This window comes from Gymnoscopelus braueri (genome assembly GCF_963280865.1).
Source record: "Gymnoscopelus braueri genome assembly, chromosome: 2".
Lineage (NCBI taxonomy): Eukaryota > Metazoa > Chordata > Actinopteri > Myctophiformes > Myctophidae > Gymnoscopelus > Gymnoscopelus braueri.
In genome coordinates, this window is record NC_137604.1 from 16,568,185 (window position 1) to 16,585,314 (window position 17,130).

At 40.1% G+C, this 17,130-nt stretch overlaps 2 protein-coding genes across 4 annotated transcripts; one reads left to right on the plus strand and one right to left on the minus strand.

Moving 5' to 3' along the window:
• Nucleotides 1-2,969: 2,969 nt before the first annotated feature.
• Nucleotides 2,970-8,460, minus strand: ppp1r35 (protein phosphatase 1, regulatory subunit 35). Of its 3 annotated transcripts, none has more exons than XM_080445317.1 (7): nt 8,327-8,460; nt 7,114-7,321; nt 6,631-6,751; nt 6,095-6,237; nt 5,302-5,392; nt 4,699-4,832; nt 2,970-3,355 (listed from the first exon to the last, which is right to left on the minus strand). In XM_080445317.1, exons 2-7 carry the CDS (start codon nt 7,318-7,320, stop codon nt 3,188-3,190), a joined length of 864 nt encoding a protein of 287 aa, XP_080301443.1. In that variant the 5' UTR covers nt 7,321; nt 8,327-8,460; the 3' UTR covers nt 2,970-3,187. The 3 variants fall into 3 exon arrangements, with proteins under 3 accessions (XP_080301443.1, XP_080301442.1, XP_080301441.1); XM_080445316.1 differs by having other exon boundaries at nt 2,970-3,352; nt 6,631-6,775; XM_080445315.1 differs by having other exon boundaries at nt 6,631-6,775.
• Nucleotides 8,461-9,506: 1,046 nt separating this feature from the next.
• On the plus strand, nt 9,507-16,075 carry LOC308097498 (uncharacterized protein). The gene is made up of 3 exons (XM_080445303.1): nt 9,507-9,823; nt 11,270-11,483; nt 13,033-16,075. The coding sequence occupies exons 1-3, from the start codon at nt 9,635-9,637 to the stop codon at nt 13,992-13,994; spliced, it is 1,365 nt and encodes a 454-aa protein (XP_080301429.1). The 5' UTR covers nt 9,507-9,634; the 3' UTR covers nt 13,995-16,075.
• The last annotated feature ends 1,055 nt before the right edge of the window (nt 16,076-17,130 follow it).

Here is a 17,130-nt window from a genome sequence, read left to right on the forward strand (position 1 = left end):
GCGAAGTAATGCGCTGTGAGCTTGTAAGATTGGCCATTTTTGCCCCAGAATAGGGACGTTAGGGTTCATGTGGTTAATGTGATCAAACCTCTGTTTGAATCCCCTTTATACACAACCTACACACAGCTCAGTATGATGTTGTGGATCATCTCAAACCTGAATGTCTGGTTTCACTTCAGCTTAACAGGCAGTAACAGTATTCCACATTGAGGCCTGGCCCCACGGGGTTGCCAGAGGGGGGCCTGGCACCCTCAGTTGCAGATTCTGCTCCTTCAGTTTAAGTTTCATGTGAAGTTTTATGAAAATATCAAAAACAACAAAAATATTGGCTGATAATACTTGTCATAGAGATGAGTCATGACACTAACAATATTGAAACCCTTTTTCTTTTACATTTTCCCTGTAGGCTAATATAATTATAATATAATTATTATATTAGACAAAAATAATTACGTTGCCGTCATTTAACGTTTGTGCTTAAGGTTGATTTAAAACGTGTCTAATCGGATCTGCTTCATGAAATAAGATATTGATAAAGATGAAAAGAGGAATTTAGAGGTACTTAGCCATCAACATCAATGTCTATGTGGTATGCAGAATAGAATATAATGATATCTGGCCATGTCATAGAGACTTCAAATCAACCAACTCCCTGCCATCATGGGTGGTGCATATTCATTCTGTTATCTGCACCTCTCTTTAGCCTATCTGACACTTGCTCCAGTCTAATTTCCCACTGTACAATCACCAGCAGTACTCAAGATGAACGTCGGAACGTTTTTTTTTGTGATAATAGGCTATTACAATACAGCAGGATATTATTGCATGTCTTCCATACACAGCCATGAACACTCAGCATTCTACTTGTTAGCGTGTGATCCCTTACCAACCACGACGCAGCAGTCAATTTGAGTGTTCCATGAGAGACACACGGAGCACAGAAAACCCTCAACGAAAATGCTTTGTGTTTTCTGTGGCTGTGTATATAGAAAATAAATGCAATGTATGGAATTAAGCTGCAACTGTACTGACAAACGGTAAGATAGAATGTAGCTTATTTATTCTGCTGGTTTTATTTGGCATGTCTGAGACAGATAGGCTTTATGCACCAGGTGCTGAATGAAGCTTCAGAGATGTAGCCTACAGTAGGCCTTGCTTACTTTTGCTGGTTTCGAATTTTGAACAACAATTTCCCGAGACAGAGAGAGAGAGAGAGAGCGAGAGAACTATGTGGCATGTGGTGTCCTGTATGGTTCTGTGTTCTTTAAAACAATGAGGACACACAGGATTATGGCTTCTTCACTGTGAAATAAATGTCTTTCTTGTGTTATTTAGCCTTTCAGATGCTATTGCGTTGTTAAATCAATGAATAGGAATAGCAGAATGATAACATATTGTTTTACTATATTAAAAAACGCCATATGTGCTTCAAGTAATACTTCTTGATTTGTTTGTTTGTTTGTTTTTTAATACAAAATGTATATTCTATTATAGTCTATATTCTGGTAGTACTCATTGCATAGTGATTGTTCAGTACTCCTTTTCTCTCCAGTTCTTTAATGAACATTACATTAATGTTCAGGTTGGATACCAATAATCCAAATAGGTGAGAGAACCCCAGAACCATCATTTATCAGCTTCATTTTTAGTGCGTTATAGTTCCAATATTGTATGCAATTTATTTCTTCTGTTTTTTCATCACTTCCAATTTCACTTTCTCTTTCTCCTGATTTGATGACATTGGTATCCCTACCTTAAAATGTATACTCTAGCAATGATTGCTATGGGAATATAGAGCTGTTTAACACTCGTTTTAAAAACAAAACAAATCACTAACATAACCTTTAACAAATGAAGATTTGTGTTATACCTGCATAATGATAGAACTACTGAACAAACATATTGGTAAGATGGGGTAAGATAAACCACATCCACCTATATCTAAATGGAGAGTAAGTAACTGTTTGGATAAATGGCTGTATAGTGTGCATGTTAAAGTGTGTCTCACCAACATGTCTTGACTAGCAGACATATTATGATTTATGAGACATTACATCACATTACTTTCAGGTTTTGGCAGTTTGCATAATGAGGGCAACACTGTGCACTCACTGTAGCGTTTGAAAAAAAAAATGGGTCAGGTCCCATTTTTGGGTCATAGTAGACTGAAAATGTTTTGAACATTTTTGAAAATGTTAGGCCTATAATGACCAAAACAGGTAGGCCAGGTTGAAAGTGTCTCACTCTGTTGTTCTACCTTTTGTTCTTTGGTGATGGGACTCCAGTGATTGATGGTGGCAGGTCATAGGTCACAGTGTTAAGTGTAAGTAGGTGAAGTGTAAGTAGGAACAAGATGTGGGCCGAGGCAGTTCTGACTGGGACAAACAAACACAAAAACAAATGCCATTGAGACTACTGCCCACTTTCAAGTTGTTATAGGCGAACATTTTAAATTGTTTTCAGTTGTATTTTTGTATACGATGAAGTATAACATAGGGCTTAAGTGGTAGCATGTAAGGTAAGGTTATTTTATTTACATTTAATACAGACAATGTGAAATGACATTAAAATAAGAACAACAGGTAGCTGACAGCGTTAATAATAACATTAAAACACTTTATACGTCCTAGTCTCTTCTCCCTTCTGTCTCCCAAACTGTGCAATAAACTCCCCATTGCAGTCAGTATTGCAGACTCACACCCAATTTTCCACCATAATCAGGAGATCTCTTCTGAATACCCCTCACCAACTATCAGTTCACTGTCCCTGTACCTTTGTGGTACAGGGACCGCATAATTCTAACAACTATTGGGGAGTATACTTTGTTGTATGACGGTGTCACACACAAATGCAGATTTACAAGCTCACTAGCTGCTTGTGACCTCATAGATTGGTTATGTTCGCAATTTTTTGTCTATGTCTATAATGACATAGACAAGACCAAACATAGGGACACCAGAAGTTTCTCAAACACAAAGAAAATGCATTTTATTAAATGACATCACAGTGTCACTTATAAAACTACAGTTAATCCAGTAATAAAAACACTTAGAAGATGACTTACTGGAATCAGTTTTAAATTAAACTTTACTTTTTTTTTTACAATATTTACAATTTCATTCCCAATGCGGTTTCAAAAGCAGAACAGACATTTTAATACCAGTGGAAGAGTGTGTGTTTGTGTGTGTCAGGCCTGCCACTGTGTGTGTCGTCTGTAAAGGTCAAAGGTGGAGTGGGCGGGGCGAGGGGTTGGTTGGGGGCGTGGCTTGTTGCTTGGCTCCTCCCCCAGTAGATGGGGCATCTCCCTGAAGAGGACAGAGGTCACAAACGGGAGGAGGGAGGGGCCATCCGTCTGCTAAACACACACACACACACACACACACACACACACACACACACACACACACACACACACACACACACACACACACACACACACACACACACACACACACACACACACACACACACACACACACACACACACACACACACACACGTACGTGTATATAAGTATAAAGTCCATGTGACCAGTCATACAGTGGGCTCTATCCAACTCTGAATAGGTTCTGTGCATAACTGTAGTCCCAGGTTTCCAGAAGGTGGCATACCCGTTTCCTGTTCTGGTTAATTTTCCCATAGCTTTGTTTGATTGGCTCGGCAGAAGATTTGAACCGGAAGCACACATGACACCTCACATGATGTGGTTCAAATCTGCCGCAACAAAGAGCTATATTCAACTTTTTTGTCTAGTCGTACAGTGAGTACTATTCAACTCTATATCCCAGTCGTAAAATGTACAATGTAGGCATTTAGGAGGTAATACGTCAAATGCATAGAAATAATAATCTAGGATCATAGGTAAACCAAGAACCTATCATCAGTCTAAACAGTATAATATTTTACACATTGAAACTATACACGCTATATAGGATGCCAGGTCTACAAATGAACCTGGCATCTGTCTATATAACATGCTATCTAAATCACATTTATCAAGGCTAGGGCAAGTGCTATGGTAAGTGGTATGGGCCAAGGTGGAGTCCGAACGTCTCCGAAGAGGTGAGTCTTCAGATCACGGCAGAAGATTGGGAGTGAGTCTGCAGTTCTAACTGCAATGGGGAGTTCGTTCAACAGTTTGGGAGCCAGAAGGGAGAGGAGTCTGGGACACGTGGAGTGTTGTCCCAGATGTTTTAGGGAAAGTTCTGACAGTGAGCTATAATCAACTCTTTATTCTAGTTGTACAGTGAGTTCTATTCAACTATTTCCACTGTAGCCCGTAGCAGCACTTGACCTATTCTTGACGACCATACAAACTTATGCAACGGTTAAAATGTCATTTAGACAGATGCTAGGTTCATTGTTTATCTGGTATCCTATTGCTATATTCAATTATTTATTCTAGTCGTACAGTGTGAGCTCTGTACAACTATATTTTGTCTGGCATTAAACTGCATTGTAGAAACTCTCACTAGCACGATTGCATTGATTGGTTCAGTTATCAATAACTGGTTTTAGAATGAATAATTTTATGATATAAGTATGTAGTATGAGGCTAGATTTCTCTAACACTATGATCCCACTATAATCTAAAATGTCTTTATAAAATAAAATGTATAAACAGGCACTTTAAACAAATAAAAACATTAATTCTGTGTAAAGAAGGTTGCATGTAATGTAAACATTTATTCAGTGTACCTTGTTGTCATGAAGACGGGTAGGCGGGGCCAGCGGCAGCCTATCACGTAGCGCCTGGCTAATCAACTGATCCTCTTCCACAGACAAACTGACCAATGAGCTTAAGAGATGCTGAGAGGGTGGGAAATTCACAGCTAGAGAGAGAGATAAGAGAGAGAGAATATTATGCAGTTACTAGTGTGTATATATAGTGACCAAAACGTCAAATACTGGATTAATGAATTTTATGTAATATTATTTTATTTTTTTGGATCAGGGCTATAAAATGAGATATCTCTCTTGCATTTACTGTCGTGTCACTGTCTGTCACTGTTTCTCAACGAAGGGTCCGGGAACCACCAGGGGACCAAATGTTCCCTGTAACTAGTCTGTAACTGAGAGTGCACAACTGGAACCAAATGGACCCTTATGGATGCAGTCGTCCATTTGTACACTCTCAGAGTTAAACAGTTGATTTTACAGTGTAGATTGGGGTCCCAGAGATAAAACAAAATGGTATCAAATGGGGGTTTATGGCCGAATGCATATCAAACTGGGGGTCCTTGAAATCAAACAGTTTGAGAACCACAGCTGTAGGCAAAACACTGAAGTTTATCATTTTACCTTCTGTAGCTTTGGTGTTGATCAAGTTCTTGGTTCTGACTGATGAACGTAGAGTCTCCTGCACGGCATGCTGGGAGTTAAACTCTGCTCCCTATTGGAAAACACAGCAAGCATTATAACTATAACTATAATGATAACTATGTGAGTGTCCAGACTGAAAAACTTTCAAACGTTCAGTGGTTCTCAAATTGGGGTCCAGGGACCCCCAGGGAAGGGATTCCAGGGGGTCCCAAGCAAAAGTAGTTATTATATAGCCACAAATTCAGTTTAACCACTTTAACCCTATATACGTACGTCTGCTATTTAAAAAGAATATATTGGAAAAACATCTTGTATGGAGGTCCATACAAGATATTTTCAGATGGGGGTCCGCAGCCAAATACATATTAATTTGGGGGTCCTTGACATGAAAAGGTTTGAGAACCACTGCTGTTAAACCCTAACAGTAACACCACAGTGCCAGAGCCCACACAGAGTGGGCAGGTCTCTGTCTCAGTGGTGCTGAAAGACACATGCAATGGGATATATAGAAGATAATGTGACTCTGATTATGATTCATAAGCAGGTAAGATAGTTGTACCTGAGGTAATGCTAGCTAGGCTACCAGCATGCAGTCATGCATTTGATATTCATAAAAGAATCTCCTCACCTCCTTTCATAACAATCATTGTTGTTATAGTTGTACTACAATAGTATATATTCTTGTATTCAAAACTATAGTACAGTATGTATTCATGAATGTAGTCCTATAGTACAGTATGTACTGTAGTTATAAGTCAGCAACCACAGAAACCTCCAATGACTTGAGCTCCGCCTTCAATGCCAGTAAGGTGTTCGGCTCCGCCTCTTCCAGTAGGCAGTCAGCCACTTCTGAACGTACCGACTCCCCATTGGATACTACAGTTGGAGGACACGCCCTGTGGTCCTTTGGGTCAACTATCGGAGCAGAGGAGAGAATGAAATGAGATGATAGTAGAGGATAAGACTAGATGAGAGGAGAGAATGAGAGTTAACAAGACCAGATAATGAGAAGAGACAAGACTGAGACGAGACAAGAGGAGAAAATGAGACTAGAGGAGAGGAGAATGAGATGAGGAGACGAGAATGAGAGAATGAGATGAGGAGAATTAGGAGAAAATGAGGAGAGAACGAGATGAGACGATAGAATTAAATGATATGAGAGGAGAAAAGAGCGGAGATGAGGAGAGAATCAGAGGACTCAAGACGATATGAGAAAATGAGAGGAGATGGAATATGAGGAGGGCAACGTGAGAGGAGAGCAGAGAATGTGAGGAAAGGACTATATACTGTATGTAAAAAAACTGTTACCGTGACGACGACCTCTCCTCCTGTGACCTCTACTCAGCTGCTCATTGTTGCTAGGCAGGTTGCTGGATGAACTGCTAGGTTCAGCGGTCACCTTGACAACCACAGGTCCCTCAAAGCGCACCTGTGCAAAATGAGACCACGCCCACTGATACGCAAAAAAAATTCAAAAAAAATTATGCAAATCCATTTTGGTCCTGGGCCAGGACAAAATGTGAAAATACAGTTGCAGCCCTACTTATCTTATCTCTTTTAGACCAGGAACCCCTATACATAACTATACCTTTCAATCCAGGAACCCCTTTTGGGGTAGTTGTTGCTATACAGTATATAGCAACATACTTTTTTTTTAAATTTTGAATAAATATTTGATGTTTGTCAGAAAACTTAGGTCAGGATTTAGAAGGCCTCAGGTCTAAATGGGTTAATAATAATGATGAACACACACACACACACACACATACACACGCACACACACACGCACACCTGTCTGTGAGTTCTCCCTGAAGTCTTCTTGCTGGATGTTTGATGTGTGGTTTGTGCACATGGGATCTCTCTGGGCGGGTGGGGTTTAGGTTTAGGGTGCGTTGGGTTTGGGCTGTGGAGGAGTGAGAGGTCGAGCTCCGGACAGCGAGGGGGGGAGGAGGAGGAGGAGAGGAGAGGAAGAGGAGCAGAGGGGAGAGGAGAACACATCCTGAAAGATAACAACTTTATTAAAAACATGGACATTAGCATCATTATTAATAGCATCATTACAGTTGACTATAGGGAAATTATCTAAACCTGTTCATTACCTTCAAACTCATGTAAACTCTAACCCTAACCCTGATAAACGATTCTTCTGAGAAACCATTTCATTCAAGTCTACATACAACTTTTAATTAAATAAAAGATAATAAGGTATTCTTTGTGGTTTCAGCATCTACTGCTATGAGCAAGCAGCCGTTACTACTTACTATGCATTCAGACTGATCTAACATCTCCACATGCATAATAATACCTATTGACCATCTATAAACAGTGGTCCTCAAGTGGGGTCCAGGGATCCTCAGGCTCTGAGGGTGGATGAACCTCAAGGCAGAGGCTCAGGGGTTCATTGAGAGCAGTGGTGGAAAAGGTACTCACATTTTTTTAACTTAGGTAAAAGTATCAATACTGCAATATAGAAATACTCTGTAAAAGTCCGGAATTCAAGGTGTACTTGAGTAAAAGTGCGTTGTGAGCTAGTAGATCAGCTATTTTCAAATAGCCTAGCTAGGTATAAAATAGGGCTAAAGTGGTTAATGTATGTTGTATAATACTATAATGTATCTGCAAAGTAACTAGTAACTAAAGTTTTCAAATAATTGTAGTGGAGTAAAAGTACAATATTTGGATCCGAGATGTAGTGGAGTAGAAGTATTGGAAATTGGAAATACTCAAGTAAAGTACAAATACCTCAAAATTGTACTTAAGTACAGTAGGCTACTTAAGTAAATGTACGTAGTTACTTTCCACCACTGATTGAGAGGGTTCCAAAAGGGCCCTAAAAGGTCTGTAAATCTGAGAGTGTACAGGTCCATTTGGTTCCATGTGTACACTATCAGGGATATGAGGGTCCTTGAAAATAAAACGTTTGAGAACCAATGATCTCTAACATCTTCACTGCAAAGAACCTCCTGAACATCTACTGATCTCCACAAATCAAATCACTTAATACCTTCTTAATCCAGACGCAATCAATTCCCTGCGATATCCTCTTTAATTCGGTTGATCAGTGAAGTTATTGGTGATATATCGATCTACTTTGTGATGGAAAATCTATCAACAAACTCTCCCCCCGCGCCGGTGTTTTCAAACGGCGCGAGTTAGAACATCATCCAGATGCGACGGTGCTCTGCTTGGAACAACTTAACGGTGCAATGCCGCCACCTACTGGACTCGGACTGGTGTGTGGATCAGTACATCTGTAGAGAAGAGGTTTCACTCATACAGGTATACCGTATGTGAAGTGAAATGTTGGTGTGACATGCTTCCACAGTGGAAAGTAAACACTTTGCAAAATAAAAATGCAGGTAAAATATGTCTAATGTGTGCAATTTATGTGCAAAACTAAACAAACGACAAAAAACAGCATTAATATACACAGACAGTTTAGGATTTACAATTGCATCATAAGGATTGAGAAAAGTATGGCCCCTGATACAGTCATGGCGCAACTTGTTCCTGGTTTTGTAAATTTCTCCTTTTACAACCCATACATCTACATACACGTTCAGATTTCAAATATAAAGTGCTGATCCCACGGCCATGGATGTAACGAGTTAAAACGCCTAGGTCTAAGTACCCGTATCTTCCGTATTGTTCAATTAAAAGCATTTTAATCCGATTGGCGGCCATTTTTCATAGAGTTAAAATGTATCAGAGTGCAATACACCTCCCAACCGATAAGGTCGCGTGGTCGAAAGCGTATGAAGGACATTTGAAAAAATGGCCACCGATCGGATTAAAAAAGCTTTTTATTGACCAATACGGAAGATACGGGTACTTAAACCCGGGCGTTTTAACTTTTTACATCCATGGCCATGGGGTCAGCACTTTGTATTTGAATTCTGAAGGTATGTGTAGATGTACGGGTTGTAAATAGAGAAAATTCCAAAACCAGGAACAAGTTGCGCCATGTCATTTGAACCATAACGAAAAAAATACAATGCAGATGTGCAAGACACTTGACAAAAAAAAAGAAACAAGAAAACACACTGTCTAGGAAAAAATAATCACTTCTTCAGACACTACCTCAACGTCATCCAGAGCTACTTCACCAACATTCACTCACTCACTCGTTTTCACTCCATGCCGTAGGTGGCCTCAATCGAACCTCTAATACTTAGCACCGGAAGGAGGAAGGAAGCAGAAGAATAACAAACACAGTGGAACACCGTGGACAGTTGAGAACAACATCCACAAAACAAACACAAAAACCAAAAACTATTTATTCTAGATCAGCGACTGTTGAAGCGATCCGCTCATGTGTACTACCAACAGCAGCAGAGACTCGTTCCACGGCCAGCTGGCCGCGGTGATCGAGGTCCTGGCGAACACCGCGGTGGCAGAGATCTGCAAGCTGGTGGATGATGGCTACGCGGTGCTGCGGCTGGAGATCAGCCAGAACCAGAGGGAGATAGACGGCCTCAGGAGGAAGCTGCTAGACGCCAAGGTTAGTGTAGTTTTTTTCTTTTCTTTTCAAGAATGTTTTCATTCAGACTTTCAGTGACAAAAATCCCAGGGTCAAGCACTCAAACGGATCATTTTGTTCATTTTGTTACGGTCGGATATGGCTCAGGGTAGGGGACAGAGTACAGCAACTACTTCCAATGGGCCTGGTCTACAAGATACGTTACACCACAAACTACTTGCTGTGCTTTTTTGCCAACTGTTAGTAATAATCAATCAATCATCCCAGATTCCCAGATCATATTATTTCAAAAGACTAAAATAACAGAAATGGAGCAGTCCTCACTTCCGAGTTCAACCAGTGTTTCATATTATTATTGAGGATACACTTGCACCAGAACAGAACCATAAATATGAATATAAAATCAACCCAATTCCTCCACCCTATCCCACCTAGAAAAAACACCTAAAGTTTTGCTTATTTCTGAGTTGTTTTTTTCTCTTTGTTTTTTTTACTTCATGTTTGTCCATTTCAGTTTTAGTTTTAATTAGTTTGTATTATTCGTTTGGCTAGTTATTTGTATTTGCTATTTTGTGAAAAGATTTACTTTTAGTCTAGTTTTTATTTAGTTTTAGTGTTATTTCTTTTTGTGTTTTTTGTAATGGATTAGTCGGGGGCAAGATTGAACAGAGTCAGAAAAATAGTGTTGTACAAGCTCACAATGCGTTGCTATGCAACAGTATGCGTTGTGAGCTTGTAGAACAGCAGCAATCTTTGCTATTGTTGAAGATTTTTGACCAGACTAAAACAAAATACAATGTCTATGATTTTTAGTTATTGCCGGACCCAGGGGGCTTTGTACCCGTTTTCTCCATACATGGGCATGGTCACTTTGTCCTTAGGCCCCAGCCATAAAAGTCTGTCCCCCTTTCGTCCATACATGGGCTTGTTTTGTACCTGTTTTCTCCATACATGGGCAAAAAATAGGTTTTGGTCACTTTGTCTTTAGGCCCCAGCCATAAAAGTCTGTCCCCCTTTCGTCCATACATGGGCATGTTTTGTACCTGTTTTCTCCATACATGGGCAAAAAACAGGTTTTGGTCACTTTGTCCTTAGGCCCCAGCCATAAAAGTCTGTCCCCCTTTCGTCCATACATGGGCATGTTTTGGACCTGTTTTCTCCATACATGGGCAAAAAACAGGTTTTGGTCACTTTGTCCTTAGGCCCCAGCCATAAAAGTCTGTCCCCCTTTCGTCCATACATGGACATAGACACATGCTGACACGTCATGTGAAGTCTGGGTCTGGCAGAACCAGGTCTCCTGGTCTTGGTTTTATAAACACGCAATACAGTTTCAGTTAGTTATAGTTTTATTTTAAAGCCTAGTTTTTCATCTTTATTTCAGTTGACTAATATGTTTTTTTCCCCAATTGTCTAGTTTAGTTATTTCGTTTTTGTTAACTATAATAACTCTGCTTGTTCACCAAGTCCCAGACGACCAAACGGAACCACACCCTGGACAGAATGAGTGCTCTGAAACACAGCGGCAATGTGCATGTGACCCGCGGACCTTCGGCGCCCAGCAGAGCCAGATGTAACCCGATGTCCAAGACCTCAACACAGGGGACAGGACGAGAGGAGGTGGGCGGTGGCTTTCCAATCATCTCGAGGGTGGAGAGTGGTGACGGCAACACACTCAAAGGTCATTTAAAATTCAAGTCATAGTTGATCTGACGCACTGCAAACGCACACCGTCTCCCCATAAGAAACGAAATGTCTACAGTACCTCTCATGAAAGACACAATGCCCTGCTTGGTCAGGGGAGGCTTTGTGCTTATGGTCTTCAGGCAGTGCTACTTCTCTACCCTTCTACCCCTGTGATGACCCCTCAATTTGATTATATATATATTATATATATATTATATATATATATATATATATATATATATATATATATATATATATATATATATATATATATATATACTGTATATATCTATATATATATATATAGTATATATGTATTTTTTTCTTATTGTTAGACATGATATGGTGCATCATTTTGTCTAGAATTCCTTTTCAACAATGAAACTCTTTTCAAAATAGCCATTCTTGTATGTTATTTTCTTTCCTCCCTTTTCGTTCTTTCTTTTAATATACATTTTTATTCCACAATTTTGCAGAGATACAGCACATGGGTACAGTTGCCAAATTCTTGTATGTTCTCTAGTTTAATTTATTGAAGAGATGAAGGCTCTGAACTGGCCAAGAGGCAGTTATAATTTCACAACTTTGCCTAACAAATAATACAAATACAATACACTGTTAAATTGTATTAATGCTGTATTAATGCTCAACCAGATTGGTTAAAATAATGTTTTATTCAATAAGTTCTGGATTGTAAATGGGACCAAATGGACCCTTCCATTTTGTACTCACTCTCACACTGAGATACACATGGACAAATCAACAGTTACACTGGGGATTTTCCTTTCCAGTCATCTTAAAGGTAGAGAGTGTTGACAGGAACACACTGAAAATGCTATTTAAAATTCAACCATATTTGATGTAATTGAGCCACTGTCCTCAGGGGAAAGTACATTCTCCCTAGCAAAGGCGACTGTTCCCTTTTGCCATAAAACATTAATTATAAGGAGAGACACTTTGTAAACCAGCCTGCTACCCCAGCAAACAACATTTCATGTTTATCTATTGAACCCTGATTCCATTCTTACCATCGAGTACCTGCTGCTCGTTTTTCGTTGTTTTAAATGTACAATACTACATCATACGTTTTGTAATCAGGGCATTATTGAAAAAGAGAACTTGTCTTTAGTTGAACCTCCCTCAATACTGTAAATAAGGTGTGAAATGAAATTAATACAGTACTACAAATGTACATAAAGCAAGTGAATGCAAGCAAAATCTTTTAAAATACATGAACAGTTTTCTAAAATAACAACTAGCAGATCTACAGCATCATGAGTCAACGCATTGTGAGCTTGTGGAGACAGTTTTAGCATGACACCATTTTACGAAGTATAACATAGGGCATAAGTGGTTAATCACACTAATCTATTCATTGATATAAACAAAATAAACATTAAAAACATGCTTTTTGATTATTCTATTATTCAGTAAAGTAATCGATAGAATACTTGCGAAAAACATTGCACAAGGCCTACTCTGCTCATCCTCTTCACATTTCAGAAGTTTGATAACCAACTGATAATTTACTCTTCTCCTTTCAGACGTTCAAACCCCAGTCAAGCAGGGAAGTGAGACAAACACAAGGGCATCTGCAAATACTCTGTCCTCCGGACCTATACCTAGAACCCTCGACCAGCGATTCAACATCCGTCACCACAGTAACGGAAGCAGAGACCTTCCATCATCTGACCGCAATAACAGATTCACCAGCACCACGAGTCACGCCGATAGCAACCTGTTCACCAGTGCATCTCAGTGGGCAGAAGCTGGTGCAGTCATAGAGGTGTGGAATAATACTGGCAGCCTAACCACAGGGAACTGTTCTCTGAACCCACCACATAACTCAGTTTCTGGCAACCCAAGTAACGTTGCTCCATCCCTGGCTGGTAATCTGGACTGGGAACCGGATATGGTGCTGGTGGATTCTGTTCCAATTAAAGTGGATGCAGGCATGAGCTCAGAGTGGAGCATAATAGACAGGGATGGGATAACCAGGTCTGCCAAACGGAGACTCCAGAAACATGGGAGAGAGGAGGAGCTAGAAGCAGCACGCTCAGCCCCGACACTGAGCACAGTGACCTTAGACGGAACTACAGGTTTCCGGTCAAGTTTGGTTGATGCTAATAGTGCCACTTCCTACAGCAACCTCTCCTCTTTCCCTTCCTTGCTCTCTGCAATCAAAACCCCCAGGCAGGTTTTACATTCTCAGGCAAACCAAGGAGACAATCAGTCGTCTTCCCTCAACGAAATCGCCGCTTCCTCCGCTAGGGAGTTTAGCAGGCTCCTGAATTCTATCCCGCCTATGGCGCTACCCGCTCAGCCAGCCCATGACGCTGGAGGTCAACCCCGTTGTGAGCTGTGCGGGAAGACCTTCAACAAGTTCCAGAACCTGCGGCTGCACAAGCGCGTGCACATGGGCGAGAAGCCGTTCAGCTGCCCCATCTGCGGCAAGTGCTTCTTGCAGTCCAACCACATGAAGAGACACCTCAGCATCCACACGTGATGGCGTTGTTGCTACAGCATTCAAACAAAGAAATAACGCACATCCTCCGTCTCTGGTGCTGAGCCAAACTGCAAAACAGCAGAATCATGCAAAACACGAGCGCAGCATCAGCATACGATAGAGGACATATCAGTGATGTGATGGCGTTGTTTCCTCAGCACCCACACAACAGAGGACAGATCAGTGAGGTGATGGCGATGGTGCGTCAAGCCTGTAAGACACTTGGTTGTAACACAGCTGCATGCGCTCCGACAATAGCAGATCTATAATCAATGTAAATCGGCTGGTTTTGGTGTGCGACACAGGCACACAGCTAAGTATACGCAAATCAGGCATCAGCGTCCATATGACAGAGGACTGTGAATGAGGTGATGGTGCATGGGTGAGGGCAAAAGTTAAATAACTGGGGCAAAGTTATACGTGTAATACATTGGACTTTTAGGGAACAACCAAAAACAAAACCAGGATGATTGTCGCTTATGAATTTGACTCTCTGACTTTCTTATAAAGCAGGTATGGGCAACAGAAATGGGCCAATGTGTGTTAAATTGAACTGGAAAATGTAGATCTGCTATTTTCACTATGTTTGCACGACACAAAATATAAAATAACACTTAAGTGGTTCATCGATTTTTTTTTATAATAAAAAAGCGTGCTTCTCAATTATTTGATCAATCAAAAAATAAATCTATTGAATAATCATAAAGAAAATAATCGATAGTCGCAGGTTGCAGCCCTAGTCGAGATGTGACAAAAGGAGAGAGGATAGAATGTGAAAGGACTGAAGGAAACTGTTTCCGTGACGACGACGACCTCTCCTCCTGTGTCCTCTACTCGCTGGTCATTGCTAGGCAGGTTGCTAGATGAGTTGCTAATCGGTCACCTTGACAACCACAGGTTCCTCAAAGCGCACCTGCCGCATAATGAGACCACACCCACTGATTCACAACAACCAATCAAATCCTCATTTGACAGTGAAGTCATTATGTCAGATGCCGGGCATGTGCCATGACGCTCATGTGTGGCAAGAAGTGGAACTGGGTGGAAGTTCAATGAAATGCATTGCAGTGAATGAGAGGCAGGACCAGCGTATGAACAAACACTCCTTCTGAGCTATTGCCACCTGTGTCATAATCGTTGTTGTTTCTGGCTCGGGAGTAATGCAAGATTTGGTTGTCAGACTGTCAATGATCGACAGTCTCTATACTTTACTTTGACATGTCCAGAAACGTATATCAGAACACAAAACTGAAATCCGTACAGGAAATATGGATTATGCAAATGCAAAACATTATGCTGAAGCAAATCATGGTTCACCTTCTTCATTCAAATTCTGTGGGATTGAGAGAATCATGATGCCTAATCAGAGAGGGTGATATTCTAAAGAAACTGGCCCAGAGAGAAATGCATTGGATATACACACTCTATACACCCAATGGACTGAATGATGATTATAGCTTAACATTTTGGGTTAAGACTGTTTGTGATGCCCCTGCACTGTTTATTGGATGTGTAACTTTAAAATATATGCCTGTAACTAATTTGATTAATCAAATCAGTGTTTATTCTTGCATACAAGTGATTGGTCCTTGGTGATTGACTTGCGATTTCAGCTGTAGGTTAACTCTGACCTTGTATAAAGTTAATTGAATCCATGTGATGTGAATGCTCTGATGAAGGCTCTTAGCCAAAACGCATAAGCGTTCGTTTATTGGTGTGTGCCAATAAAAAGTGTAAATGTGAGTACTTTGTCCTCCATTGATTTGAAAATTTGGTTTTCCTATTTTTGATGGATTTTGGGTCTAGCACTCCATTGAGAAAACCCTTTGTTGATGCGCAACCTCCTTTTCTTATTTAGACACGTTCATAAATGTACTTTGTGCTCTTTAGATGCCTCAATAAACTTATACAGTGTACACATCAAAAAGCAACACGGCAGAAAACAATGTGTGATATGTCTTCTTTTAATCTCCTGGACTGAGTATTTTACAAGGGTCTCAATCGTTCAGAAATAGTGTTTGTTCATAAGCTGGTCCACCTGCTTACCAGCAGTACTAGAGGTCCTGGTAGGATATAAAACCAGCAGTACTAGAGGTCCTGGTAGGATATAAAACTAGCTGTACTAGAGGTCCTGGTAGGATAAATAGAAAACCACCAGTAATCCACTTTTTATGTTAAAATTAAATGGGGAAAGGAGGCAGGCATGGCCCTAGGCTAGCAGAGGATGACTGGCTGAATATATGTCATGTACTATCCACCACTTCTAGCTCTGGCTTTTGGAGAGAATTTTCATGGAAGCACATGATTACGTTCTTTATTACTCAGAGAAGAAAGTACTTACAGAGTGGTACACCGGAATGAGGGAATTTCTGGAGAAAATGCAATAATACAATGGCTGACCGCTTTCCCACATTCTGGGATTGTCCAGCAATTATCCAGACCTACTGGCTAGAGATAGCAGATATCAACTCAATAATGAGATCTGAGATTGAATGTAATTTTACCAATATTTACCTGAGTAACGTACCAACCAAATTTAGCACCCCGGATAAGTACCTTCTTAAAATATTATTGGTAGCCTATCTCTATTTCTTTTTTTGTTCTTGCTATATTTGGAAGATAAGGAGTGAATCAATGGAATATCTATTGGCAAACTGCCATGGACTTTGCCACCGAGGGGAAACAGACCGAGAACTTTGTAAATGACTTATGTTGCTATAATATAGGATCCATCTCTTCTGGTATGAATAGCCCATACATAATGAGTGTTAAAAACACCTGAAAAAAACCTAATTTTATTGTAATGTAAATACCCAAGATCAGATGACCTGTTTGTCCTTTAAACAAAAATAAGAAAAGTACCTAAATAAAGAAAACCAGCAGTAAGTGAGTAAAACTCAATGTTTTGGTATTTGAAACCACATTGTGCATACGTCATGTTTTCTCATCATGTGTTCTCATTTGAGTTTTCTTCTGTTTGATGTAACTTTGTATTAATAAGTGCTCTCTAAATAAAGTTGTATTATTATTGTGTCAGAACCTAAACTATGTCATTTTACTTTATTTAATTTAGAATCTTACCAGGCTGTTGAGTGTTTTACTCTTACTGCTGTTGATGACAATCAAACAGGACAAT

Excerpts from the sequence above, each read along its gene's own strand:
- ppp1r35 (XM_080445315.1), bottom strand. The coding sequence starts at position 7,320 with ATGTGTTCTCCTCTCCCCTCTGCTCCTCTTCCTCTCCTCTCCTCCTCC. Across the intron at positions 6,238-6,630 it reads GAGGAGAGGTCGTCGTCACG|TTGACCCAAAGGACCACAGG; the intron begins GTAACAGTTTTT and ends CTGCTCCGATAG. Across the intron at positions 4,833-5,301 it reads CAACACCAAAGCTACAGAAG|CTGTGAATTTCCCACCCTCT; the intron begins GTAAAATGATAA and ends CTCTCTCTCTAG.
- LOC308097498 (XM_080445303.1), top strand. The coding sequence starts at position 9,635 with ATGTGTACTACCAACAGCAGCAGAGACTCGTTCCACGGCCAGCTGGCC. Across the intron at positions 9,824-11,269 it reads GGAAGCTGCTAGACGCCAAG|TCCCAGACGACCAAACGGAA; the intron begins GTTAGTGTAGTT and ends TTGTTCACCAAG. Across the intron at positions 11,484-13,032 it reads TGACGGCAACACACTCAAAG|ACGTTCAAACCCCAGTCAAG; the intron begins GTCATTTAAAAT and ends TTCTCCTTTCAG.